Source organism: Camellia sinensis, chromosome 5, assembly GCF_055761805.1.
Source record: "Camellia sinensis isolate YWXY chromosome 5, ASM5576180v1, whole genome shotgun sequence".
Lineage (NCBI taxonomy): Eukaryota > Viridiplantae > Streptophyta > Magnoliopsida > Ericales > Theaceae > Camellia > Camellia sinensis.
In genome coordinates, this window is record NC_138965.1 from 157,604,669 (window position 1) to 157,629,528 (window position 24,860).

Here is a 24,860-nt window from a genome sequence, read left to right on the forward strand (position 1 = left end):
TGTTCAAGATTTTGAGTTGATGGATCTATGATGTGCATAGGTGTGTAATTCTGGCCCGGCCCATGTTGGGCCTTGAGAGCTTCTACCAAAAAATCAGGCTGGGTCGGCCCATGGGCCAGAAAACTAAGCCCAGGCCCAAGCTCAGGCTTAGGGGTATTCGGGTTTTGGGTGGGCTAGTGGGCTGGGCCCCTGGGCTTAAGCCTGGGCTTGGGCTTGGGCGGGCCTAAATAATTTTTTTATTTTTTTTATTAATTTTTTTCACCAAAATTTTATTATTTTTCATTAAAAATAACACCGAGTCTCCGGCGGGCCGGACTTTTGGGCGGGCCTTGAGCAGGCCGATGGGGCCGGGCCCATGTGCCATGCCGGGCTTCAAAACGATGGCCCAGGTCCTGACCTAAGGCCTCGGGCTGGGCTCGGGCTCGGGCCTAAACAGGTCGAGCCCACCTTGGGCAGCGGGCCAAAATTACACCCCTAGATGTGCATTTATATACGAGGGGGATCAAACATTCTATCAATCTATGGATATAATTTGACAATTTATTATTTTTTTATTAATCTTTTTTTGTTATAATTTAATTTACTAATCCACTAACATTCCATCATTTGTTCTCCTAAAAAAAAAACTCCATGGTTCAAAAATACATTTGTCTTACTTCACAAATACAATAAATATTAGAGATAACCATAACCATTTGAGATAAAAAAATTATTTACTTATTTAAGAAAAATTATCATTTTTTCCCAAAAAAATAAAAATTTATTTCATTTAAAATTGTTAATAGCTTTTACACTTCATATTTTTTTCTTTTGAATTTAAACTATCATTTTTTTAATTTAATAAAGCTTAAAATTAAATAAATTAGAGAGTATATGACAATTTTTATTCACATTAGCTAATAAATTGGACTATGTTGACTTAATTATAATTTAGAGAGTATATGATAGTTTTTATGCACATTAGTTAATAAATTGGACTATGTTGACTTAATTATTAAAATTAAAAGGTTTAAATAAAAAAATGAAAAATGTAAGAGTTACATTGAAGGACTTAAATAAAATAACTAGACATTTTAGAGTCATAATAAAAATTAAAACTTTAAAATCTAAAATAAAGTTGAAAAGCAAATAATAATTGTTAATTTACCCTTTAATAATTAACATTAACTTTTCCAAACTTCGCTTTATCCTTTCACTATATAGCTTTTGATAAATAAATACAAAGTACACTAATGTCTTTTGAGATTTAAGAAAAATATACAACTTGTTTAGTTTTAATTTCTTAAATTTAATTTTTTAAAAGTTGATATTTTTATATTTTATATTTTTAGTGAATTGTTTTTAATATTTAAAGTAATTTTTTTTTTTTACTTTTTACATGCACATAATCTAGATGTATTTAAAAATTAAAATATTTATAAAAAATTAATAAATACACAAGAATACAAAGATGTACTGAATTTTAATATATATATTTTTATATTTTTGATATTTAATGAATTTTTAATTTTTTTCACAAATATTATACATTTTAATTATATTTATATTAAGTTTATCAATTTTTTTTAAATATTAAAAAAATTCATTAAAAACAAAAGAATATAAAAAAAATAAAAAAAAAACTCAATTTAAAAAAATTAAATTCAAAAAATTAAAATCAAATAAAGTGTTCCATAACGATTATATTAAAAATTTAAATTTGATAAATAAACTATTAATTTTACCGTTGTGTTTTAATCTTGATTTTATTGCAAAATTAACTGCTACATGTAATTTTTTTTTCTTTTCACTAACTCATTTGTTTTTTATATTTTTAATAATAATTAATACTAAGTTAAAACAAAAATATATTAAATAAAACAGTGATAGTAAAAAATTAATAAAACCATTCAAAATATCACGTAATTTAAAAAAAAATAAAAGAAAACCCATATAAATTATGCCGACGCATTACAACTTTTTCAATGTAATTTATAAAAAAAAAAAAAAAAAAGAAAAAAAAAATATAAGTCAGTCACCATTTCCACCCATTTTTTCAGCAACAAACAATACCAAAATTATACTGATAAAAATTAAATTAAAAAAAAAAATCACATTTTTCCATTTAATCCCAAATAAAAGAGATAGATCTGAAGTGAAGAAGAAATTCAATCCAAAACCCTAATCTCAGATCTCATTCCCATTTTTTTCGATCCCTTCATATATACCGATAGATTGATATATACATAGATATACCAATAGATTTATATATTTATATATATATATATATTGCTGGAGAGAAGGGTTAGGGTTTGAGTTGTTTCACATACATGATGATGATGGATGATCACTCGAATCATCAGAGGCGAAACGGTTTGCTGTTGCCGGAGACCTGTTCGCACTTGACGGAGTTCCGATCGCGGCACGGTACGACGCCGTTCCGAGCTTTGCAGGACTGCCTTAGGGTTCGGCCGCCGCGCACGGCGGCGATCCGCCGTGACCCTAACGAGGTACCGCGATGCGGTTCTTGCGGCCTGTATGCTCCGGCGAGGCTCTATTTATGCGTATCGTGCGCCGCCGTCAACTGCTACGTCCACGCCTCCGCTCACGCGACGGCGACGGCGGCGGAGGGCCACGGGATCGCGGTGGACGTCGATCGAGCTGAGCTGTTCTGCTGCTTGTGCCGGGACCAGGTCTACGACCGTGATTTCGACGCCGCCGTGGTCCTCGCGCTGACCGCCGCCTCGACGCTTGGTGGCGGATCGGCTGGGCTTCGGAAGCGGCGGCGCGTGGATTATCGGCCGTGGACGCCTGATCCGATCGAGAGCACATTGGTGGTGAGAAATTCAAGCCGGTTGAATGGAGAATCGTCTTCGGAACTACCGTGGGGGTTGAGAGGTCTTAACAATCTCGGGAACACTTGTTTTATGAACTCTGTGTTGCAAGCATTGTTTCATAGTGTGCCTTTGAGGAACTATTTCATGAGCGATCGGCAAAATCGGCACTCTTGTCATCAGAGGAATGGTGTCAAGAATTCGAGGCTATGTTTGGCTTGCGACGTGGATGCAATGTTTTCAGCTGTGTTTTCCGGAGATCGGATGCCCTATAGCCCTGTAAAATTTCTATACAGGTCTTCTTTGAGCTTGGACCTTGTTAATGCATCAATTCTTGATTTTTAATTCATTTCAAATTGTGATTGTAATTGGTATTGCAAAACTTTTTGATATTAATCTCTTCTCTTATCAGCATTAGTGAGTTAGTTGGAAATTGGTTTGCCTATATTCTGTTGTGTGTGTTGGTTATACCTCATTTTCACTCCCCATCAAAAGATACCTAAACTATTAATCTTTAGCAAAAATTATGGCAACAAATTGTGGGTAAATAGATGTTTAGTAGATGATAATTTGGTTGTAATCCCCGGGCAACATGTGTGGTGTATGTATGTATGTCTATATGTATTTGCTCTTGTGGATCTACTAACCTTTTCTTGTGTTCAAACATTTTGAACACCAACACTTCGAACATTTCAATCGTTGTGGACAAATAATATATATATATATATATATATGTTTATTTACTTTTTGCAATTCTGTTACAGTTGGTGGCAACATGCAGCTAACCTGGCAAGCTATGAGCAACAGGATGCGCATGAATTTTTCATTTCCATACTTGATGGAATTCATGAAAAGATGAGAGACAAAAGAAAGCCCCACAGTCAAGGTAAATTCATTCCCTGCCACATAAATTTCTCTGTTGGTAGTGCTTGTCTTTTGAGATGTGTTGTCCCTTACTTCTATTGCATGGTCAAAGCCTCAAAAACTAGATGTTGGGGACTGAAAAATAAGTGTGAAGTTTATGTTGTAATTATGCAACTTGGGGAAGATACTGGTCAAAAGGTCCCAGTTCAGTTTGGAATGATCTATATTCTCTCTGTTTTATGTTGTAAGAAAGTACAAAACAAAATGCTTGAATATTTGGCCCAAAGAACCTTCTAGATAAGACCTGTCTTGCTGTGGGCCCCTTTCATTTTGCATGTCTGCATGCATTCTAGCACGCTAAGGTTGTATTTGGATTATGGATTTGGGTAGGCATTTCCCTCTCCATTTCCTTTCTCTACAAATCTCTATCCAAATCCAAGATCCGTACACAGCCTTATAGTAATGATGCAGGAACTGGGCTAGTTTGTTATAATTATAAGTTTGCAGTTTTTCTAAGATGTTTCGGTTTCCATGAACATGCTTTTACACTTGTTTTTGCATGTTTTTGTACTTCACATTTCCTATAAATTATGAAGCCAACACTATGTGCATGACATTATGTGGATCCTGTTTCTGATCTTCCCATGTGGATGGTGCAATTGTGAAGTTTATAGACTAGAATTTTAATTGGTGATTTGGGTCTTGTTCTTGGAAATCATGAGTTTAACTCTTAACAATTTGCTTCAAGATAATGAGAAGCTCATGGCCTTCTTCCTAAGACTAGGATTCAAGCTACATGATTGTGATAACTTAGCCTGAGTGGCAGCATCACAGTAACCCAAGAGCTTGAGACCATTAGAGAGCTTACGGAAACATTGAATTTATTTTTTTAATTTTTAAAATTAATCACTACAGCCTACAGGATTGTAGATTTGTAATGAGGCACAAATGAAGCCTTCTTCGATTCCAAAATAATTTTATCAATCACCTAATGTCCCTACCTTCACTATTCTGGTACTCATATTATGTTATGATCAAGCTGATCCAACATATGTGAAAGATAAAGAAGTAACTTCATATTTCAACTGCAGGGTGTGGGTTTAGGTCGTCCCTTGTTGCTTTAGGCGTTGGCAAGTGCTCTCAGATTTAGGGCTAATACTCAACCTGCAAGATTGCCATCTGCTTCACTCCAGTAAGTCTCCTTGTTCCTAAGTCTACTTGGTTTCAACTTAGGATTTCTTGTGTCACGTTGATGCTGATCCCAATCCTGCAGTGTGTTCGAGAGGTTGACAACCAGGCCAAATCATTGAGTCAAAACCTTACGATCTCACATTTTTCGCAGATCAGTGTTTCTCAGGACCTTATGCTTTTGGCAGAGATCTTGGCAAATCTATCCTTTGAACTTCTTCATGGCATTAAACTGTGCTGCTTTAGTTTCCTCTCCATAAGTCAGTTATTCTTCCAATTGTCTCGGATTTCAGTAGAAGTATGAATTAGTTATGAGCAATCTTTGTTGAGAACTTGTTAGAGAGTGGGCTATGGATATGACAAAATGGAGTTGAGTAAAATTTAAATTCATAATTTAGGAGTTGTTTGGGATAGTCTAAATAAGTATGCTGTTGGACTTTTTACGAAAAGATGTGAAATGTGGTAGAGAGGTGATGTGACCCAAATAAGAGATGATGTGACTAAAATAAGATAAAAAGATGTGCTATTCTAGCACATCCCAAACAAGGCCTTAGTTCTATAGACATTTAAGACGACATAGAGATCTTCCAAATATGATTATGATCATGATTTTCTGCCAATAGCAGAAATATCCAAAATGAAGCAGGTGTAACATTGATAGTCAGTCTAATAAGTAGTTTTGTAAGTTGTTTTTCTAGAATCATTAACAATTTTTTTTTTTTTATGTAGCTATGGATTGCTTGCTGAATCAATCATTTGCTTAATTTCATATATATTTGCATTGCCTTGTTCACATAATAATTGAATACTCCTATGATATCAATTGTCTATAGTGATAAATAATATCTCAGGTCTGTGATACTGACTGCCGTGACAAAAAAGTATTCGTTATATCAGATTATTTAATATCATATTAAAATGTTTTTATCCTATTTTTTCCTTAGTGCAGACAATGGAGACTGTTGTATTGCACATAGAGTGTTCTCTGGCGTCTTGCAATCCGATGTCATGTGTACTGCATGTGGTTTTACGTCAACAACGTATGATCCATGTGTTGACATCTCATTGGACTTGGAACCAAATGGGGCATCAACAAAATCCCTTCATTCCTGTAATGGCGAGGCAGATTCCATGAATTCAAGCCAAAACTGTGGAATAGCTACCCTGACGGGGTGTTTGGACCGCTTTACAAGACCTGAGAGATTAGGTTCTGACCAAAAGTTTTTCTGCCAACGGTGTCGAGTGAGACAGGAATCTCTCAAACAGATGTCTATAAGGAAGCTTCCATTGGTTTATTGTTTTCACATCAAAAGATTTGAGCATTCTCCGATCCGAAAAATGTCAAGAAAGGTTGACCGCTATTTACAATTCCCATTTTCCTTAGACATGACACCTTATCTTTCTTCATCTATCTTGAGAAGTCGATTTGGAAACAGAATATTCTCTTTTGATGGGGATGACCCAGATGCTTCCACTGAGTTGTCTTCGGAGTTTGAGTTGTTTGCTGTCATCAGTCACAAAGGCAAACTAGATGCTGGCCATTATGTGACTTATTTGCGGCTAAGGAATCAATGGTACAAGTGCGATGATGCTTGGATTAGTCAAGTTAATGAAGACGTTGTGAGGGCTGCACAAGGATACATGATGTTCTACGTGCAGAAGATGCTTTATTACAAAGAAAGTGAAAACCCAGTTGAATCATGATATGCCTACAGAAACTGAGTTTGTGGGTAAAACAATTTGATTGGGGGACATGGTTAATGCAGTTAATGAAGAAAATGGCCATTGTCGTATACCGATACCCGCAAAAACCAGTGTCATTGAGTTGTTGGCATCTTCAGTAGGAAGAACATGCAGCAGCTCCTTCAGCGCTCCAAGTACATTTTTGAGAGGTAATTTGTATATCTTTTGACTCTTTGTTGAAGCGTAAACTGAGCCTGAATTTTTGAGGCATTCTCCTGCATTCAGAAGTTTTTTGACATAAAAGTATGGATTCCGTTTTAAAAAAGAACAGAAAAAAAGGAAAATGAAATAGAAAAGAATCGGTTTAGTTGATTCATTTTTTCTCCCCATTCTAGTGTTGTTTGTGGGTTGATTCTTTCTGTTCTGTGTTTTTTTTTTTTTTTTTTTTTTTTCTTCTTCCTCTTTTTGGATGGATTTTCTGGAGTTGCAACGCCTGGAGCTGTTGTTTGCTGATGTACTAATTCCATACATGGCATGTCCATGTTTCAATCTGAATTTTAGAGATCTATTGAACAAGCACTGGCTTTTCCTCTTCTTTCTTGGGTTGATCTAATGTCATTTATTTACTTGCTGATAAATTTGTGAGCTAGGATATAGTAGGATCCATGTATTAAGCTGAATTAACTGATTTTGTCACTGTAGCAATTGGTAACATCTCTCTCTCTCTCTCTCTCTCTAACCCGAATGAAGGCAGCAAATGAAGGCAAGTTGTTTATGAACAACTCAGGCCAAATTTTTTAGCTCGTTTAGTAGTTGAGTTGAGGTCGAGTAGACCCAAGCTCAGTTTGAATAGGCTTATGAACACAGTGATATATAAATTAATATTTATTTTTAATAATATATCAAATATATTTTCTTTAATTTAATTTAATTTAGTTTATCTATTTATTTATTTTTTTGGTGCAAATTTACGTACTTGATATATGAAAATTGTTAATAATATCAGCATTTTTTTAATATTATGCTTATAATCCTCTCTCTCTCTATCTCTCTCCATCTCTCTCTGAAAGTACATATTAATTCAAGTTTAGTTGTTTTTCAAAGCTCTAGTCTGGCCTTGACCTCAGTTTGTTTAGGTAATTGAGTTGAATTTGAATTTCTCAAATCTTTGACAAGCTGCACATGATTTATTACTGTTGAATCTACTCCATGCTTGTCATATCCTGCTAAAAACGGGGCCATTAGTAGAGGCATGTAACAAAATTAATTAAAAAATGTTCACCGGGGCATCACTATCTGCAAATTCCCTGTTTGTAAATGATGAATATGATGGTTTTTGTGAAATCTTGATTCCATTTGACAGAAATTATGTAAAAAAATTAATAACTTGGTTTGTGTTATTTTATTGGAAAACGCACTGGTAACATTTGATAGTTGCATTCATACAGGAGAAAGCATGGAGAACCGAAGATGATGTTGATTTTACTTTTTATTGTGGAGGAGTCGCCCTTAATGTTATGATTTAATGTGGTTGTGTTGTTAAAGTTACGACACAATTACAATTAGCATATGATATGAATTAAATTTTGTTGTAACTCAACATTATATCTATGCTCCAAATACAATCTTAGGTTTGCACATTTTAAGATTTGCCTTCTACTTATTTATTTATTTGTGTGTTTTTGTTGTTCTGAGATGTGACACTAAATGCCCAACTGTTGAGAGAATTTTGAGGCCAACAATCTGATTTTGTTTTAGGTTTTGCATGCAAGGGACAGCATGGTCCCAGTTTTGGGTGATTGTCCAGAGAGTATCTAATGATTCAGTTTTTATTCTATTCTATTCTATTTTATGTTCTGAAGTACAGTAGTAAGTAGTAATAAAAAATCAAAAACACTTTTGAGACTTGCATCTTGAGGTTAAAGTTTTGAGGAACTAGAAACAAGTCATGGACCTAGTAAAAAGTGTTTGACATGATTACTATTTGTCTAATAATAAGTTTATCAATAATGCTATAATTATCATATTTATACATCATAAAGTGTTTATTATCCTATTACATTGATAACTGACATTAATTGTTATTGTAAGTTTATTAGTACATAAATATATATCCCCTCCTAAAAATTAGATTACATATAAAACAGATATGTAATGTGAAGGCCATTGTAATTAGTACATTAGTTGTGATCATATGAATCTATTTAAAAAAATAAAACCCCTCAAAAAAGAAGTATCTTTGCACCTCACTAGGATGATACAGCCTATGATGTATCAAAAAAAAATAAAAAACCATCCGAGCAATGTGAAATCTACCACACTGAATTCCAGACCCATGATGCCCCCTTTGGTGGGAACCAATCTGCAAGGTTAGCAATTACGAATCCGAGAAATACCTGAAATTAAAACATTACCATAAACATATAAATACCTAACATAACAAAAATAATCAAATTTCTAAGAAAAAAAAAAGACTAGCTATTTTTTCAGTTCTTATATAGTTTAGGCCTAGGAAGTACAAATACAGGAACGGCACGATATAGATTTAATGATATATCAAAATTTAAAACAGGCACATAGTATTAGTTTTAGAATAATTTTAGGTATACTATTAAGCTTACTAAAATTTTTATTAAAAATACAATAGGCTAAATATGATTGGTTGTCAAAAAAGCAATGTTATTTAAACATCCAATAATATTTAAACATGTATGTTTTTAGTAAGATTATTAGTAAGAATGTTAGTAGATGTAATATTGCTCTTAGTTTTAAAGGTCTTCTGTTCAAAGAATAGAGAAATTTCTCAGTTACTTGAGCGGAGCCAAGAATATAGATTAGTGAGTAGTGTTGATGATGGATTGCTATGTCTGCCACCATGGCGAGCGGGATGCTGAGCGATTCGCCTATGGCCGCCACCAATGGGGTGGTCCAAATCACACCCAATGCCCTAAAAGAATGATCAACTCGTTATCAGAAACATATAAAGAACAATTAGCTGAACATCTATATATATATATATATATATAAAAGAAGAACTCTTTTATTTTTTTATTTTTTATTTAAATTTTTTTTTGAACATACCAGAAATAGTCAGAGAGAACATTGCCCATAAAGCTGTTGGCAATGACTACTTGAGCTATTTTAGTGGATTGAGGCAATGTGAATTTTGGTTCAAAACCCATTGCATTTAGAGGCCACACTGCCAAAGAAATTAAAGAAATGCATTATTAGTCAGTCAATTCCAATGATTACTATGTGAAAAGAATTGAAACAAAAAATTGGGAGATGTAAATCAAACAAGGCTACATATTTTTTATTAAATTTTCTTATTATTGGAAACGAAAGTAATCGGATCCACACTAATAAATACATGTGGGAGTCATTAATTTTGTATCCAGTGATCGAAAAAATTTGACAAAAAATTTGATTGTAAATTATGCTACAAATTAATGTACAAGGGTTAGCTTCCATAAAGTTAGGCATTTAGAATTGGAGTAAATTTCATTTTACCTCTAAAGTATTACTTGAAAATCAATTAGAGCCTTGTCCCTTTAATTATATCAATTTTACACCTAAATTATTTTGATTTGGATCAATGTTACCGACTAGGAAGCACGGATACAGATACGGGATACGGATACGATACGATACGGATACGGCGATACGACAAAATTTGAAAAACTAGGATACGGGTACGGCGGGGATACGTTCGTAAAAAATATTATTTTAACAATTTTTAGTAATGCAATATGCATAAAAATAAAACCTAAAGCAAAAGACAACTTGATAAAGAAGAAAGATTCCTATAAAACTAAGAGTCTTCAAGGTCAATAGTTTCAACTTGTTCTTTTCATCAGTAAATATTACAAGACCTTAGTTAAAGCCAAAAAACCATTCTTAAATAAAAATTTCAGCAAATATACTTTTTTAAGTCGTCAATGATAGCCTAGGAAGTATGGATACAGATATGGTGATATGAGGATGTGGATATGGATATGGCGATATGTCAAAACTTGAAAAAGTATGATATGGGTACAGCGGGGATACATTCGTAAATTTTTTTTTTTATAATTTTAATAATGTAATATGCATGAAAATAAAACTTAAAGTAAATTAATAAATAAAGAGAGGGATTCCTATTAACCTAAAAGTGCTCAAACATTCATAAAACATCCAAAATTAAAAGCAAAAGCAAATGCAAATTAAACATCATCCTTACATGCCAACATCAAAAAAAGAATGAGAGCAGAGAGAAGAAACGTGAGAGAGTGAGAAAGAGAGAGAGAAGTGAGAGAGACAACAAGGATACATCAATTTGACAAATTCTATTACTTTAACTCTCACTATATTCCTCTTATCAAATAACTAAACAAAATATTATAAGTAATATGTAACTTCGAGTATCCGATACTTCAAAATTAAGTATCCGATACTTCAAAATTAATAAAAAATTAATTAAGAAGTATCCGATACTTTTAAGAAGTATCTGATACGTATCCGCGAGTATCCGAGGAGTATCGGTATCCGATAAGTATCCGATACGGATACGTCACCCTTTTTGAAGTATCCGTGCTTCATAGGTTACCGATATCGTCACCTGTCGTATATATCAGATATAAGCTTCATTTCACCTGCAAATTATCCCTCTATTCAAAGGTGTAGTTAATTTTTGAGAGATAACTTGAGGGTAAAATGAAGAGATTCTATTTGATTATAGACGATAGGTGATGACATGGATCACATTGGTCCAAATGAGAATAATTTAGATATAAAATTGATACAATTAGAAAGATGAAGATCTAAATGATTTTTGAGGAAAATTTTGGAGGATAAAATGAAATTTTACTCTTAAGATTAAAATCTATAAAGGGCAATCTCGTTACTGTAAGCTTTGTATAAGTATGAGATTCTTGCTATTACAAGATCTAGAGAGACTATTTATGTAATTTAAACTTATGATGTTCAAGTCATAATGAAGCAACCTTACACTTATGCGCAGTTTGTCTTCAAAATTGAGATCTATGGGCAACTAAAACCTACAATTCCCTATAGAGTTGAAATAGATTTGGAATTTCAAGAAGATGAAAGATAAAGAGTAAAAGCATTTAGTCTTACCTAGCCACCAAAGAGCAACAAGAGTAAACAATCCAATATACCCAAAAATCTTTTGCAAATCCACCTTTTCACCTTCTTCTTGAACAAACTTGTTGAGCAACACTGTGTCAAGAGTCATTTTCACATTGACATTGCAATGATGATGATCTAAATGAAAAAGAGAAAATTTTACCAGTGAAAAGTCCATCAGTCATAGCTGAGAGCAGACCAAAAAGATAACCCTCAATCAAGTGCTTCTCATTTCTGCATGCAAAAATAAATAAATAAAAAATTATTAGTCGGGTTCTTCAATATATATGAGCAATATAGCATTCAAGCTATCAAAAAATAAAATAAAATAAATAACACACAAAAATAAATGAAAGTATTAAAATTCCTAACTACAATACTACGTATCTAAAAAATATACTTTTAGAATTTAAAATGTGGAAAAGTTTCTTTTAAGAATAGCGCATGCCAAATCAAGTTTAAATTCACATCATTTATTTAAATGGTGGATATATTTTTGAGTGTTCTATTTCTTCTAAGTACATATTATTTTTGAATTTCAAATGATCCCCCTATCTTCCATTATTTCATTAGTAGCTTATATATATTACAAGTGCACAACTAATCAATTTCTCTACACAAGTAATATGAATCACATAAATAGATTAAAAAATCAACACAAACACAAATAATATTTTTTGAAAAAAGCACAAAATATCAAAATAAATGCAGTGCTGGCAGAACAACATTTTGTCCACTTATTTATGATTTTTTTTTTTTGTGTGTGTGTGTGTGTGTGTGTTTATAACATTATCGTAATGTATAAGAGCATAATAACTCATTTCTGAGAGAGAAGAGAAACACTTCAAAATTTTCTCTTGGAAAACACTATAATCTTTTTCATTCATATTTTACTGGATAACATGTTTATATACTTTATTTAAATTAATTTTCTTGATATCCTGAAGCTTTAAATGTCCATACTCCATAGTTTACATTACAAAAAATAAACTTACACAATATTGCTTGATTCTGCCTCATCGGAGGCCCAAGTCTTCCCAACAGTTGTCATGGCAACACCGGCCATGGTGACAAAAACAGAAGCAAGTTTTGCAACATTTACAGTGTCTTGTCCGAGGAATGCACCAATGAAGAGAGTGAAAAGTCCTGTTGTCGAGAACAAAACTGTTGTCGTTGCAACGCTTGTTCGCGCAAGGGCAGCATTTGCTAAGTACTGCAAGAAAATGAAACGACACAACAATGAATAACTTAAATATGTAAAAATAAAAATTACATCTACATAGAAGCATACTTATTTAATTTTTTTAATAAAATTTCTTAACTTAAATTAATGAATTGAAGCATTATTGTTTGCCAGGTAGATGAATAAAACAATAGCAGTAAAAATACTACACTATTGGAATACCTATTACTTTAGCATAGCACAACAAATGCTACCACACTAATGCTACAAGTTATGCTAAAAACACATAAGAAATAGGGTAAATTATATTTTTAACTCTGATAATTTGATCTAAATTTCACTTTAATTCTTGTTATCTTAAATTGAATAAATACTTATCACGCTAGTGACTACGACATATAAAAGTTTTAGGGATTAAACTTTTTTGTTCCTGAAAGTGGAAATTTTGTTGAAAAAAATATTTATAGACCAATTTCTGCATTGCTAAAAAGTGGTTCCAAAAACTAAAAAAAGTACTTTTAGTGAAAAAATTTTAAAAATATTGCTAAAAATTGCATGGATAGCAATTTGGTGTCAAAAAGATTTAATTTTTAGGCAAAAAATTTGTTCAAAATGGGTAATTATTCATCACTAATGTCCAATTTTGTCATTAATACTAAATGACATTTTTGACAACTAAAATATTTGTTTCCTAAAAAGTGATTTTGTTCCTACATTTTTATGTCTAAAACCTTAATTTGTTGTAACAAGTTACAATTTACTCATTCCATCCTGATTGGAGATTAAACTGAACAATTTTTGAACACAATGTAGTAGAAATTAACGGAATTTCGGACAAAAAAATCAAATTAAAACTAAACTTAAATAATAGAGACTAAAATAAAATTTGAAAAAAATTCTAGGAATGAAAAGTGTAATTTACCCTAAAAAATACTACACTAGAATATGATCTAATCTCATAATCAGCAATGCTACATCCACAAAATTTTAGCTCGTTCGAATCGTCTAAATTTGTGCATGCCGGTAGTCTGATAGGTCATCCGGCAATAAGGATGACAAACACGGTTGACAAGGATTGTACCAGTCTAGCTTGCAAAATTCGGACGATTTCAAATACGGTGTGTGAATAATTTTTGTCTCATAATTTAAAGATATGATATGACAATTATCATAAAGAAAATGACAGAGAAAGTGAGAGAAAATAAAGATACATAGCACCAATCCCTCACCTCTGATACAAACCAGATAGGAGCAAGGAAAAACCCAAAAGCAGCAATGTCCCAAGCAGTAACTTCCCTCTCCTCTTTCTTCTTCATTCCCAACTCATCTTCTTTGCATTGTAACACTACTAATGGCTTTATCTCATGACAGTAATAAATGTCTCTGCCAATCTCTTTTATAGCTATAGACACTTGATTTTCTATCTCTAATGTCTGCTTCAACTTGTTTCCGTCTTCTGAAGCTTCAAGTTCATCAAGAGGCTTACCGGGAAATTCGGCATCAGTAGTATTGATTTTATTGGACCAACGTTTGAGAATTTTGATTAACCAATCTTTTATGAATGATATTGGGAGATAAAGTATGAGTAGTGAGGTTCCAAGATATGTCACTGCAAAGGGTTGTTCATAATCTGTGAAAACACCCTGTTTTCAACAAATATTTGTAAGAAAATTGTTGGAAAAACAGTAACAAATTTACAACAAAAAGAAAAGAAAAAGTAAAATAGAAACTGGTTTTGTTGCAGAATGCAGAAATGATTGAGACTCTAGTGTTGAATAGACAAAATTTGTCCCTTGGTAATATACTACTTGTTTTAAGCTTCAGCAATGGGCCGGCCTGTCTCAATCCTAAAATTTAAGGCTCAGGCTCAGGCTTAGGCCCAGGCCTAAGTTCATGGGCTTTGACTAGTTAACGACTGAGTTCCGGGTGACCCATTCTAAATTTCTAAAACCCGGCCCTTCCCATTGGTACTAAAATATGGGTTTCAGAGATTCGGGCTGAGCTTCGCCCATATGGGCTTAATATGGCTCTATTTGAAATTTTATCTACCTCTTAGAGGTTTCTGACGAGAATCTTTCTTATAGTTTCAATAATTATAATTTTTTTTTATTTTTTGTTAACAATATTAAGATTTCTCAAACCCATTAATTTAGTACAAATGACGCTATTTGACTATTCAAAATGACCATGTTGTCCCTTTAAATTGAGCGGGAAGAGATGAAAAAATCAACTAATAAGCTATTTAAATGAAAATTTTCACTCACCTCCTATGAGGTTTTGCATATATATTATTAAAGACCTATGCATATTTTAACATAACAATATAAAACCCTAATAATTAATAAAATACTTACAAGACTTATTTCACACTTTATAAGTAACGAAAAATTTATCATTTTTAATTAATGCATTTATTATTTAAATTTCTTTTTTCTTTTTTTTTTTCTTTTTTTAAAGTTGAAACAAGTGGATTAATTTTTTTCCCCCCAGCAATTTGTCATACTTATTTATCCCTAAATTGTTAAGATATTATTAACAAATTTTAATTTTTATCTTTGAGTCATTAAATTTCTAATCGATGCATATTTAAAAAAACACAAGTTATTCTTACATGATTAAAAAAATTAAAAAATAATTATAGAAGTAAAAAAATTGTAATTTATTAAAATTAGTTAATAAGGAATGAAAGATCAAGAAATCATTTGAGAATTTAAACAATTCAAATAATTTGTCATTTTTTACACCTAAAATTAAAATTAATTTTTCTTGAATGGAGAAATTATTTGAGAATATTAAAATACTCAAGTAATTTGTTGTATGATATTTGTTGTATGATACTTAAAATATATTGCTCCATCTTTATTTTTCTCATTCAAGCTATTTTTATTAAATTAAATCTTAAAATTAATTTCTCACCTTCATTAATGGTTGAATTTTTATTTTATTTCTTGTTTATAAAAGTTCAAAAACTTGTTGTGGAAAAAAATAGATTCAAGAAATTACATTTATATTTTTAAAAAATTATGAAAAATAAATAATAATTTCATATATATTTAATAGGGTAAATTAAATTAACATTACATTTTTTTTCTTTAGAAAGTATTTTGTTTCGTTGTGTGTTTAAATTAGTATTAGAATCTGATTTTTCAGTCTTATCAATAAAATTATATGAGTATTAGATATACGGAAGAAGTAAAATTAGATAATTTAAATAATAACATTTTGCTATAAATAATAATAGAACAAAATAAAAGTGAGAAATTAAAAAATAAAATAAGAATTTAACCATTATTGAAGGTGAGAAATTAATTTTAAGATTTAATTTAATAAAAAAAATTTAAATGAGAAAAATAAAGATGGAGAATTTTTAAGTATCATACAACAAATTAATTGAGTATTTTAGTATTCTCAAATAATTTCTCCATTCATGTAAAAATTAATTTTAATTTTAGGTGTAAAAAATGACAAATTGTTTGAATTGTTTATTATTCTCAAATGATTTCTTAATGTCTCATTCCTTATTAACTAATTTTAATTTATTGTGAGACTATGATTGAGAAAAGATAAAATAATACTTTTTTAACGTATGAATAAATAAGTAATGCAAATTGCCAGGACAAAAATTAATATATTTATTTTTACTTTAAAAAAAATCAAATAATAAATGCATTACTTAAAATAACAAATTTTAGATTATTTATGTGGTGTGAAATAAGTCTTACATTAAATTATTAGAATGTCATCTAACATTAATTTTAGAGAAATTATTTATTTTTAAGTATTTTATCAATAAAAATTATTATTTTTTTCATTAAATGATTTAATAATGTCTTAATAATTTAAGGATTTTATTTAATATTACATGAAATTTAAGAATTTTATTAAATAATTCTAAAAATCAATAAAATTATATGAGTATTAGATATACGGAAGAAGTAAAATTAGATAATTTAAATAATAACATTTTACTATAAATAATAATAGAACAAAATAAAGGTGAGAAATTAAAAAATAAAATAAGAATTTAACCATTATTGAAGGTGAGAAATTAATTTTAAGGTTTAATTTAATAAAAATAGTTTAAATGAGAAAAATAAAGATGGAGAATTTTTAAGTATCATACAACAAATTAATTGAGTATTTTAGTATTCTCAAATAATTTCTCCATTCATGTAAAAATTAATTTTAATTTTAGGTGTAAAAATTGACAAATTGTTTGAATTGTTTATTATTCTCAAATGATTTCTTAATGTTTCATTCCTTATTAACTAATTTTAATTTATTGTGAGACTATGATTGAGAAAAGATAAAATAATACTTTTTTAACATATGAATAAATAAGTAATGCAAATTGCCAGGACAAAAATTAATCTATTTATTTTAACTTTTAAAAAAATCAAATAATAAATGCATTACTTAAAATAACAAATTTTAGATTATTTATGTAGTGTGAAATAAGTCTTACATTAAATTATTAGAATGTCATCTAACATTAATTTTAGAGAAATTATTTATTTTTAAGTATTTTATCAATAAAAATTATTATTTTTTTCATTAAATGATTTAATAATGTCTTAATAATTTACGGATTTTATTTAATATTACATGAAATTTAAGAATTTTATTAAATAATGCTAAAATATGTATGGATTTTTGATAATATATATACAAGACCTCAGGGGAAGTTAGTGAAATTTCTCATTTAAATAGATAAAGTAATTAATGGTCAATTTCGTCATTTTGGCATGATATTAAATAGCTTAACAGTGGGAGAAATTTCAAAAGTAAAGGAGGTTAGTGTAATTATTGAAATTACAAGGGGAGGTCCCTGTAATTGTCAGAAATCTCATGGGAGATAAGTTTAATTTATCCATTTTATTTTATTTATTTATTTTTAATTAAAAATTTATTAGAAAAAGAGAACTATATGCAAACTTTTGAAATGTATTGCAACAACTAGAAAATCATGAAAAACAAAAAATAAGCTTTAATTATTGAAATACAAACTTACCTTAATACATGTATTATATTATTAAATTGTATAAATTTTTAATCTTGTGAAAATATATTTATTAGTTCCATAGTGTGTTTCTCACTTAGTTTTTTAGCTTTAATCTTAATAAATGTCTTGTTAAAAATACATGCACACAAAAAAATTACCAGAGAGAATAATATCAATTATTTAATATATTCGGGTTAGACTTTTCATATGGGCCTAGGGTCAGGCCGTGGGCCAAGCTTTGAAAAGCCCATCGGGGAGCAAACCTATGGCCTTACTCTTTGGCCATGCCCAACCCATATATTTTACATTCGGGCCAGACCGACTCATCCTCAAGCCTGGCCTAGGCAGGGCTTAGGCCAGCCCACAGGCCATGAATTTTTTGATGATACATAACTTATTCTATACAAAGTGCTAAATTAGAAAAACATATTAAATGATACGGTATGTCTTTCTTTTTTTGGAAGAAAATTTTTAGCTGTGAGCACTAGGGGTGGGCGCGGGTCGGTTGCGGCCACGAAACCTCCAATCCGCCATCCGTCCGCCAGATTGGCGGATTGGAGAAAATCAATCCGCATCCGTCCGCCAATCCGGCGGATGCGGATTGAGCGGATTCGCGGATGGATGCGAATCGGTTTAGCGGTTTGAAATTTTATAAATTTTCAACATAGTTCAACTTGTGCACTTCCTCAAAAAAAAATAAAAAATAAAAGTATTACAGTCAATGACTTAAAAAAGTATTACAATTACTACATGCCTCATCCACATATTACAATCACAGCATGCCTCATCCACATAAAGTATTACAATCTGTGGTTCTTCAAATATAAAAAAAATTCAAACCACAAAAACCATGAACAGAGCAATAGTTGAGATTGTATGTCTCTGTATTGTTACATTTATATATGTTTTGAAAACTAAAACCAACCAGCATATTTCATATTTTCTATTTATTACTTTTAGAGTTAGATTTAAAAACCAAAAAATATAGATAAATAATACGTTTATTTTTTCAATTCAAAAAATATATTCAAGTTGAAAACTTTTTTTCAACATAATATTTGAACTCTTTTTCAATTGAAAACACAAACAAAATATTTAAATAAATTGAAAACACAAAATCTTATGAATTACTAAGGGTACTCGCGGTTTGGTGGTTCGGTTGCGGCCAAAAGAACCTCAAATCCGCCATCCGTCCACCAAATTGGCGGATTGGAGAAAATCAATCCGCAACCGTCCGCTCGTCGTCACGCATCCATCCAAAATGCGGCGAATCAGTTCGATTCGATCGGTTTTGGCGGATCGATATATCCGCTGCCCACCCCTAGTGAGGACAAAACAATTTTATAAAATGAAATACAAGTACAAGGAAGGCATAGCATGGGTCACATGTGGACCCCGCGTGTGGATCACACTCTTTTTTTTGGGTGAATTAAAATATGTTTTTTTGGGTGAATTGGATCACACTCTTTTGTTTTACATTTATACCCGTTACCTAATAATAATGAGCAAATAAGAATGATGTTATTGCAGTGGAATAGGGATATTAGGTACGTAATTAGCTTGATTTGAGAGGTTTAGGTAAAAGTGGTATTAGAGACGTCTAATCTCTCCCCACATCCAATCTGTTAATCTTACCATTGTGTCATTTTCCATTAGCTCTGTTAAGTTAATGGCTGAGTTGGAAGCTTGATATTTCAGCTGATTTTTTAGTTTTTTTTTTTTTTATAATTATTTTAGCCTAACTAAAAAAATTGTGTTTAAAATAATAGTTGATTTTTTTAATTTTATTTTATTATATTTTTAAAAAAAGTTGACTTGATAGTTGTAAGAGAAAAAGTGAAATAATTATGGTTTAAATGTGACATTTTATCTTATTAATCATTTTAGTCTATTTTATCTTTATTAACTATTTTAACTCAAAACTTACTTTCCAAACATTCCTAAGTTGTTGGATTTCATAGACACACTTATATATATATATATAGTTTATAAGATTTTAATAATAACAATATCGATAGACTAATCGATATTAGTCATGTGGTGTGACAATACAAAGAGTATCCTTTATTCCTAAATTTATATATATATATACACTTCGGACTCTTAGATTATTGAAAATATTAGGGCTGAGCAAGAAATCCGCAAAATCCGTAATCCGATCCAGTCCAGTCCAATCCGATAGGTTTGGATTGGTTTTTCGAATCCGTGGTTTGGTTCCGGATTGAAGAATTAAAAATCCGTAGTCCACGGATTGGTTCCGGATTGAACCTCACGGTTCCGGATTGGAACCGATCCGGACCGTATACAAATAGTCTATATTTTTATTATACATCCTCCCCCATAGTATCTTCTCTTATTCTATATAAAATCTAAACTCAAACCTAAACCTCGTATAATATCTTCTTTTATTACTTTTGTTTTTTCGTTTTTAGTTTTAATTTGTAATGGTCTAAATACTTATGATGAAACTAGTTTTTTTATGATTGTTTAAATTCTAGAACATTATGTCGCTATTATAAAAAAATATGTTGCTATTGTAGAACTAATATAGCGCTATGTTTATATTTTTATAAAATTAAAGTATTATATATATATATATTTTGTTATTTAATTATGTGAATCCGTGGTCCTAAACCGATCCAATCCGTGTTGAAATGGATTGGTTCGGATTGGTTCCAAGATTTAAACGGATCGGATTGGTTTCGATTTTTCAGGAACCGTAGATAACGGATTGGTCCTGGTTTTATCCCAATCCGATCCAATCCGGACCATGCTCACCCCTAGAAAATATGAATATAATAATCTTAAAATATGATTCAATAAATGTAGATGATTTGAGACGGAGACAAGAGATTTGAGGATATAGAATCCTATGACATTGATAGGCATTTGAATTTGAATGATGCAATTGTAAATTTTAAAAAATCATCAATTGCAAAGAAAAAAAAAAAAAAAAAAGCCTTTATTGAATTGACTATAAAACAAATGTTTCACAAACCGACCAATACTTCTGTAATGTTTTTTTTATCAGCAATACCTAGATAATTTTATTCTCATAAATCGATAAGTATCATCGGATACAGTTTGTTAAAAGCCATCCATTAACAGAACAAAACATCTTCCAAGTAAATATAGGTAGTCATGATGAAATCAAATTTAGAGAGAGAGAGAGAGAGAGAGAGAGAGACTCAAACTCACCTGAGTGACTTCAGCAGAGGATACCCACGTGATGATAACAGTGACAATGAGGACCAATCCAGCATTATATCTCCAAGCCATCTCTCTCTCCCTCTCTCTCTCTCACTCTCTCTCACTCACACACACAAACACAAGATGAGTTTTCTTTTTATTTTTTCGACTTATGAGTTGACATGAAAATATATAGCACGTCCAGAGGCTCTTGAAAGGGCCTTTTTGTTTGCAAACAACACAAAGCAAGAAAGGGAGGGAGGGGAGAGAAGAAGAAAGACTTTGTTTTTGTTTTTATTTTTGTTTATGGTTATCACCCCCTTCTCTTTTTCTTCTTTGCCTTTGTCTCCTTTTAAAAGCACATAAAAGCATTGTATTGTAAATACCCATATGGACCCCACTAGATAAGATTAGTTTGTAGACTTGGTAGGCCATTGTCTATAAAAAAAAAATTATTTGGTAATTTAAAAGTTTTAATAGGTGAGGTGTATTCATTGATGTGATATATGCTCGTGTGTTTTTATTTTTTTTCCCTTATCAGGTAAGTAGAGTTTCCATTACAACTCTATTCTCTATCACTACCGTTGTCTATACTGCTTAATCCCACGGCAATATCAGTGAGTACAACAATCAACGGTTTTTGATTAATTTTGAAAGTACTGGTCGCGACCATTGTTTCAAGAGATCTGTCCCCTCTTCCCTCCTCGCATAATATTTACAATAATGATAGAAACTACTAATTTTAGAACTCTAAAAAGGCCATTAATGACATGATACTCAATAAAAAAAAAAAAAATACAACACCAAAACATCAAATCATTCTTGGTGAGGTTCACTACCACATCATTAATGATAACACTAATTAGTACTTTCACTTATTTTCCTAATATTTATACGGCAGTCACAAATTTTTTTCTACGAACTCTTGGAATGACTTGGGTTCGCAAATTTTTAGAGAAGAGACGAGTACGTACGTCATTAATTAATTAATTTTTTTTTTTTTGTCATGTTATTTAGGCTTAGTTTGGAAAGAATGGATTGGATAAATTTATGACTATTTTAGTCATAAAAAGGCAAAATAAATTTTTTAATTTAATAAGAAAAAACATCATATCTAATTTATAATTATTACATTCTTTCTTTCACAAAAAATTAAAAAAAATCAAAAAGTCCTTCTTAAACAAGACTTTTTAACCTCAGACTAAATAGTCAAAAAGTCAACTCACTTCTCAAACCAACCCTTGGCCCCGTTTGTTTGGAGTTATAGAGAGGGGATTGAGATTACTAATCCCTTGGTATTATTAATAGGGTGTTTATTTTGAGAGATGGAGAGGAGACTATTAATCCTTTAGTATTAGTAGTCCCCTTGGAAGGAGGATTGGTAAGGAGGAGATAGAGATGGTATTAGAAAAATAGTGAGGGGATTAAAATTTTTTATATATTTTTTATTTTTTATATATTGGAATTTTTTTTAAATATTAATGTTTAATTTTTTATATTTTTTTATTTATTTTATTATTTTATATAAAAATAATTTAACAATTCCTCACTATTAATTTCCTCACTATCAATCCCCTCACTATTAATCCCCTCACTATGAATCCCATCCATTCTATCTCTGAAAACAAACGGGGCCTGAGCACTATCAAAATGGGATCTTAATTCTCTGTAAACCACAGCAAAGGCACATCAACCAACATAATAATCAACGGCTTAAATTTTACTTCAGAATACTAACGTTAGAAAGTTAATTATTTTATTAAGTTATTTTAATTTTTAATTAATGTTTTAAAAATTAAACCGGTAAACAAATTGAAAAAGAGACCAAGTTAACGGGTCACTGGTTCAACCGTCAAGTCGAAACGGTCGAACCGTGACATCATAATTAATATTATATAATTAAAAATATAATTATAATTATAAAGAATAAAAAATAAAAAATATATATAATTACTGAAATAATAAAAAAAATTGTTACATAATATTTACTAATAATATTTAATAAAGTCATAATTGATATAAAAAAAATCACTAGTTTTAAAGAAATTAAAAAAAATTTAACATTCTCTCCAAACAAATCAATTGAATGTTAGATTTAATTTTAAAGGGAAATGAAATTTTCAACTCTCCCTCTAATCAAATATAATTCAAACAATTTGATCGAATCTCATATTGAATTTTTAGGTTCTCTTTGAACAATTTTTTTCCTATAAATAAGGATAGACTTTTATAATTTTTTCAAACTTCCAATGAGACTCATTCTCATGAGAGGACACTTGAAGTAAAAGTTTTTAGTCAAAATTTTAATATGTGTATATATATAAGAAAGAAAAGAAAAAACAATAAAAAAAAAAAACCAAGCGGGTTGGTTGAGAACCGGGACCAGTTCACCGATTTTACCGGTTAAACCATTGGTTTTTCTGATTTTTGCAAATAAGGCCAATATTTGACCTAGTCCAGTTTTTGTGGATCATCCGGACCAGAAGTAGGTCCGATCACTGGTACTACCGGTTGAACCGGCCAGTCTGGTCCGGTTCTTAAAACATTGTTTTTAACTATTCTAGTAGATTAAAATATTTGTATTTGATAAAAAAATGTTAGATTTTTTTTTGTAATTGGATGTAATATTTGTGAAAGAAAAAGTAAAATAATTATGAATTTTATGTGACATTTTGCCTTATTAACTATTTTAACTTATTTTATCTTTTTATGAATTTTAGCCAAAAAAGTCAATTTTTAACTTTCCAAACATCCCAAATATATATATATATATATATATATTTTTATGATAAGAGTTTCGGGATAAAACTAAGGCCAAGTTTGGCATCCCATAAATAATTCATCTTTTTATCTTTTTATATTTTTTCCATCACATCACATCACATCACCTCTCTACTTTTCTGCACATCTTTTCGTAAAAAGATAAAAAGTGCACTTATTTAGATCATCTCAGACAACCCCTAAAGATGTCTGACATACAATTGTTTATTTATACATATTTATATATGAGTAAGAAAAATATTTCATTCACATAATTTTTCTTTCACAAATAACATTTGAATATTGAATTCTTTCTGGTCATACAATCCCGACTTATACAAATGTTATTTGTTCTTAACACTATGATGCGAATGGTAAATGTTTTCTATTTTTTTTTTATTTCTCATGATTGGGTGTTATTAATATTTATACACAACTCAACTAATCGCAAGATTTTAAAATTAATGATTAGACTAATTTCTAGTAACCTTTTAAATCTTATCTTCAAATTTTTACTTTGCGGCTAACTTCTTGAAGATGGCAAGTGTTATCTGTGTGGGTGAAAATCTGACCACACTGCCCGTTTAGTGGTCAGTTGGAGAGCACAAGCAGAATAGATGGCTTAAGTAACCTGAAACAGAAAGAAAAAGCTCCGGCGGTGGTTCTTCCACCCGGGGGCACTCCGACGATCAAGTCAGTATATCTCTCAAAGATAATCAAGTACTAAACTGAATACTCAAAGTATAAATTACATACCTTAGACCCACTGGGGTGCCTCTCTTTTATAATATACTCAATCCAAGTCCCACTAGAAGTATGACTTCTATGAACTCTAATTCACTATTTACTCTGGACTCTTTTAAGTGATAAAGATAAACTCCTTGAGAGTTTTATCCTTATCTTGGTTTAGTCCCCTTTGTGCCTTAGGACTCTTGCCCCTTATCTCGGATTCCGATATCTTCGGAGATGACCTCGGCTTCTCCGAGATTACCTCGGCTTAACTACCAAGGCACGTGGCACCTCGGCTGACACGTCGGCGTCACCATGCCACGTG

The 24,860-nt window shown here is 30.9% G+C and overlaps 2 protein-coding genes across 4 annotated transcripts; one reads left to right on the forward strand and one right to left on the reverse strand.

Moving 5' to 3' along the window:
- Positions 1-2,037: 2,037 nt before the first annotated feature.
- LOC114266252 (ubiquitin C-terminal hydrolase 22) lies at positions 2,038-8,188 on the forward strand. 2 transcript variants are annotated; one of them, XR_003630601.2, is made up of 4 exons: positions 2,038-3,109; positions 3,578-3,699; positions 5,815-6,757; positions 7,997-8,188. XR_003630601.2 is itself a non-coding variant. In XM_028207141.2 (3 exons), the coding sequence occupies exons 1-3, from the start codon at positions 2,310-2,312 to the stop codon at positions 6,567-6,569; spliced, it is 1,677 nt and encodes a 558-aa protein (XP_028062942.1). In that variant the 5' UTR covers positions 2,038-2,309; the 3' UTR covers positions 6,570-7,124. The 2 variants fall into 2 exon arrangements, 1 of the variants encoding a protein (XP_028062942.1); XM_028207141.2 differs by lacking the exon at positions 7,997-8,188 and having other exon boundaries at positions 5,815-7,124.
- A 471-nt stretch (positions 8,189-8,659) lies between these two features.
- On the reverse strand, positions 8,660-21,393 carry LOC114266253 (thiamine-repressible mitochondrial transport protein THI74). 2 transcript variants are annotated; one of them, XM_028207142.2, is made up of 8 exons: positions 21,056-21,393; positions 14,085-14,498; positions 12,668-12,885; positions 11,836-11,906; positions 11,664-11,765; positions 9,630-9,747; positions 9,360-9,495; positions 8,660-8,944 (listed from the first exon to the last, which is right to left on the reverse strand). In XM_028207142.2, exons 1-8 carry the CDS (start codon positions 21,134-21,136, stop codon positions 8,861-8,863), a joined length of 1,224 nt encoding a protein of 407 aa, XP_028062943.1. In that variant the 5' UTR covers positions 21,137-21,393; the 3' UTR covers positions 8,660-8,860. The 2 variants fall into 2 exon arrangements, with proteins under 2 accessions (XP_028062943.1, XP_028062944.1); XM_028207143.2 differs by lacking the exon at positions 11,664-11,765 and having other exon boundaries at positions 21,056-21,387.
- Positions 21,394-24,860: the final 3,467 nt, after the last annotated feature.

Coding starts and splice junctions, on each gene's coding strand:
- LOC114266253 (XM_028207142.2), bottom strand. CDS start 21,136: ATGGCTTGGAGATATAATGCTGGATTGGTCCTCATTGTCACTGTTATC. Junction 12,886..14,084: donor CTATCTGGTTTGTATCAGAG/GTGAGGGATTGG, acceptor ATTTTCTTGCAG/TACTTAGCAAATGCTGCCCT. Junction 8,945..9,359: donor ATATTCTTGGCTCCGCTCAA/GTAACTGAGAAA, acceptor TTTTAATTTCAG/GTATTTCTCGGATTCGTAAT.
- LOC114266252 (XM_028207141.2), top strand. CDS start 2,310: ATGATGATGATGGATGATCACTCGAATCATCAGAGGCGAAACGGTTTG. Junction 3,110..3,577: donor CCTGTAAAATTTCTATACAG/GTCTTCTTTGAG, acceptor ATTCTGTTACAG/TTGGTGGCAACATGCAGCTA. Junction 3,700..5,814: donor AAGAAAGCCCCACAGTCAAG/GTAAATTCATTC, acceptor TCCTTAGTGCAG/ACAATGGAGACTGTTGTATT.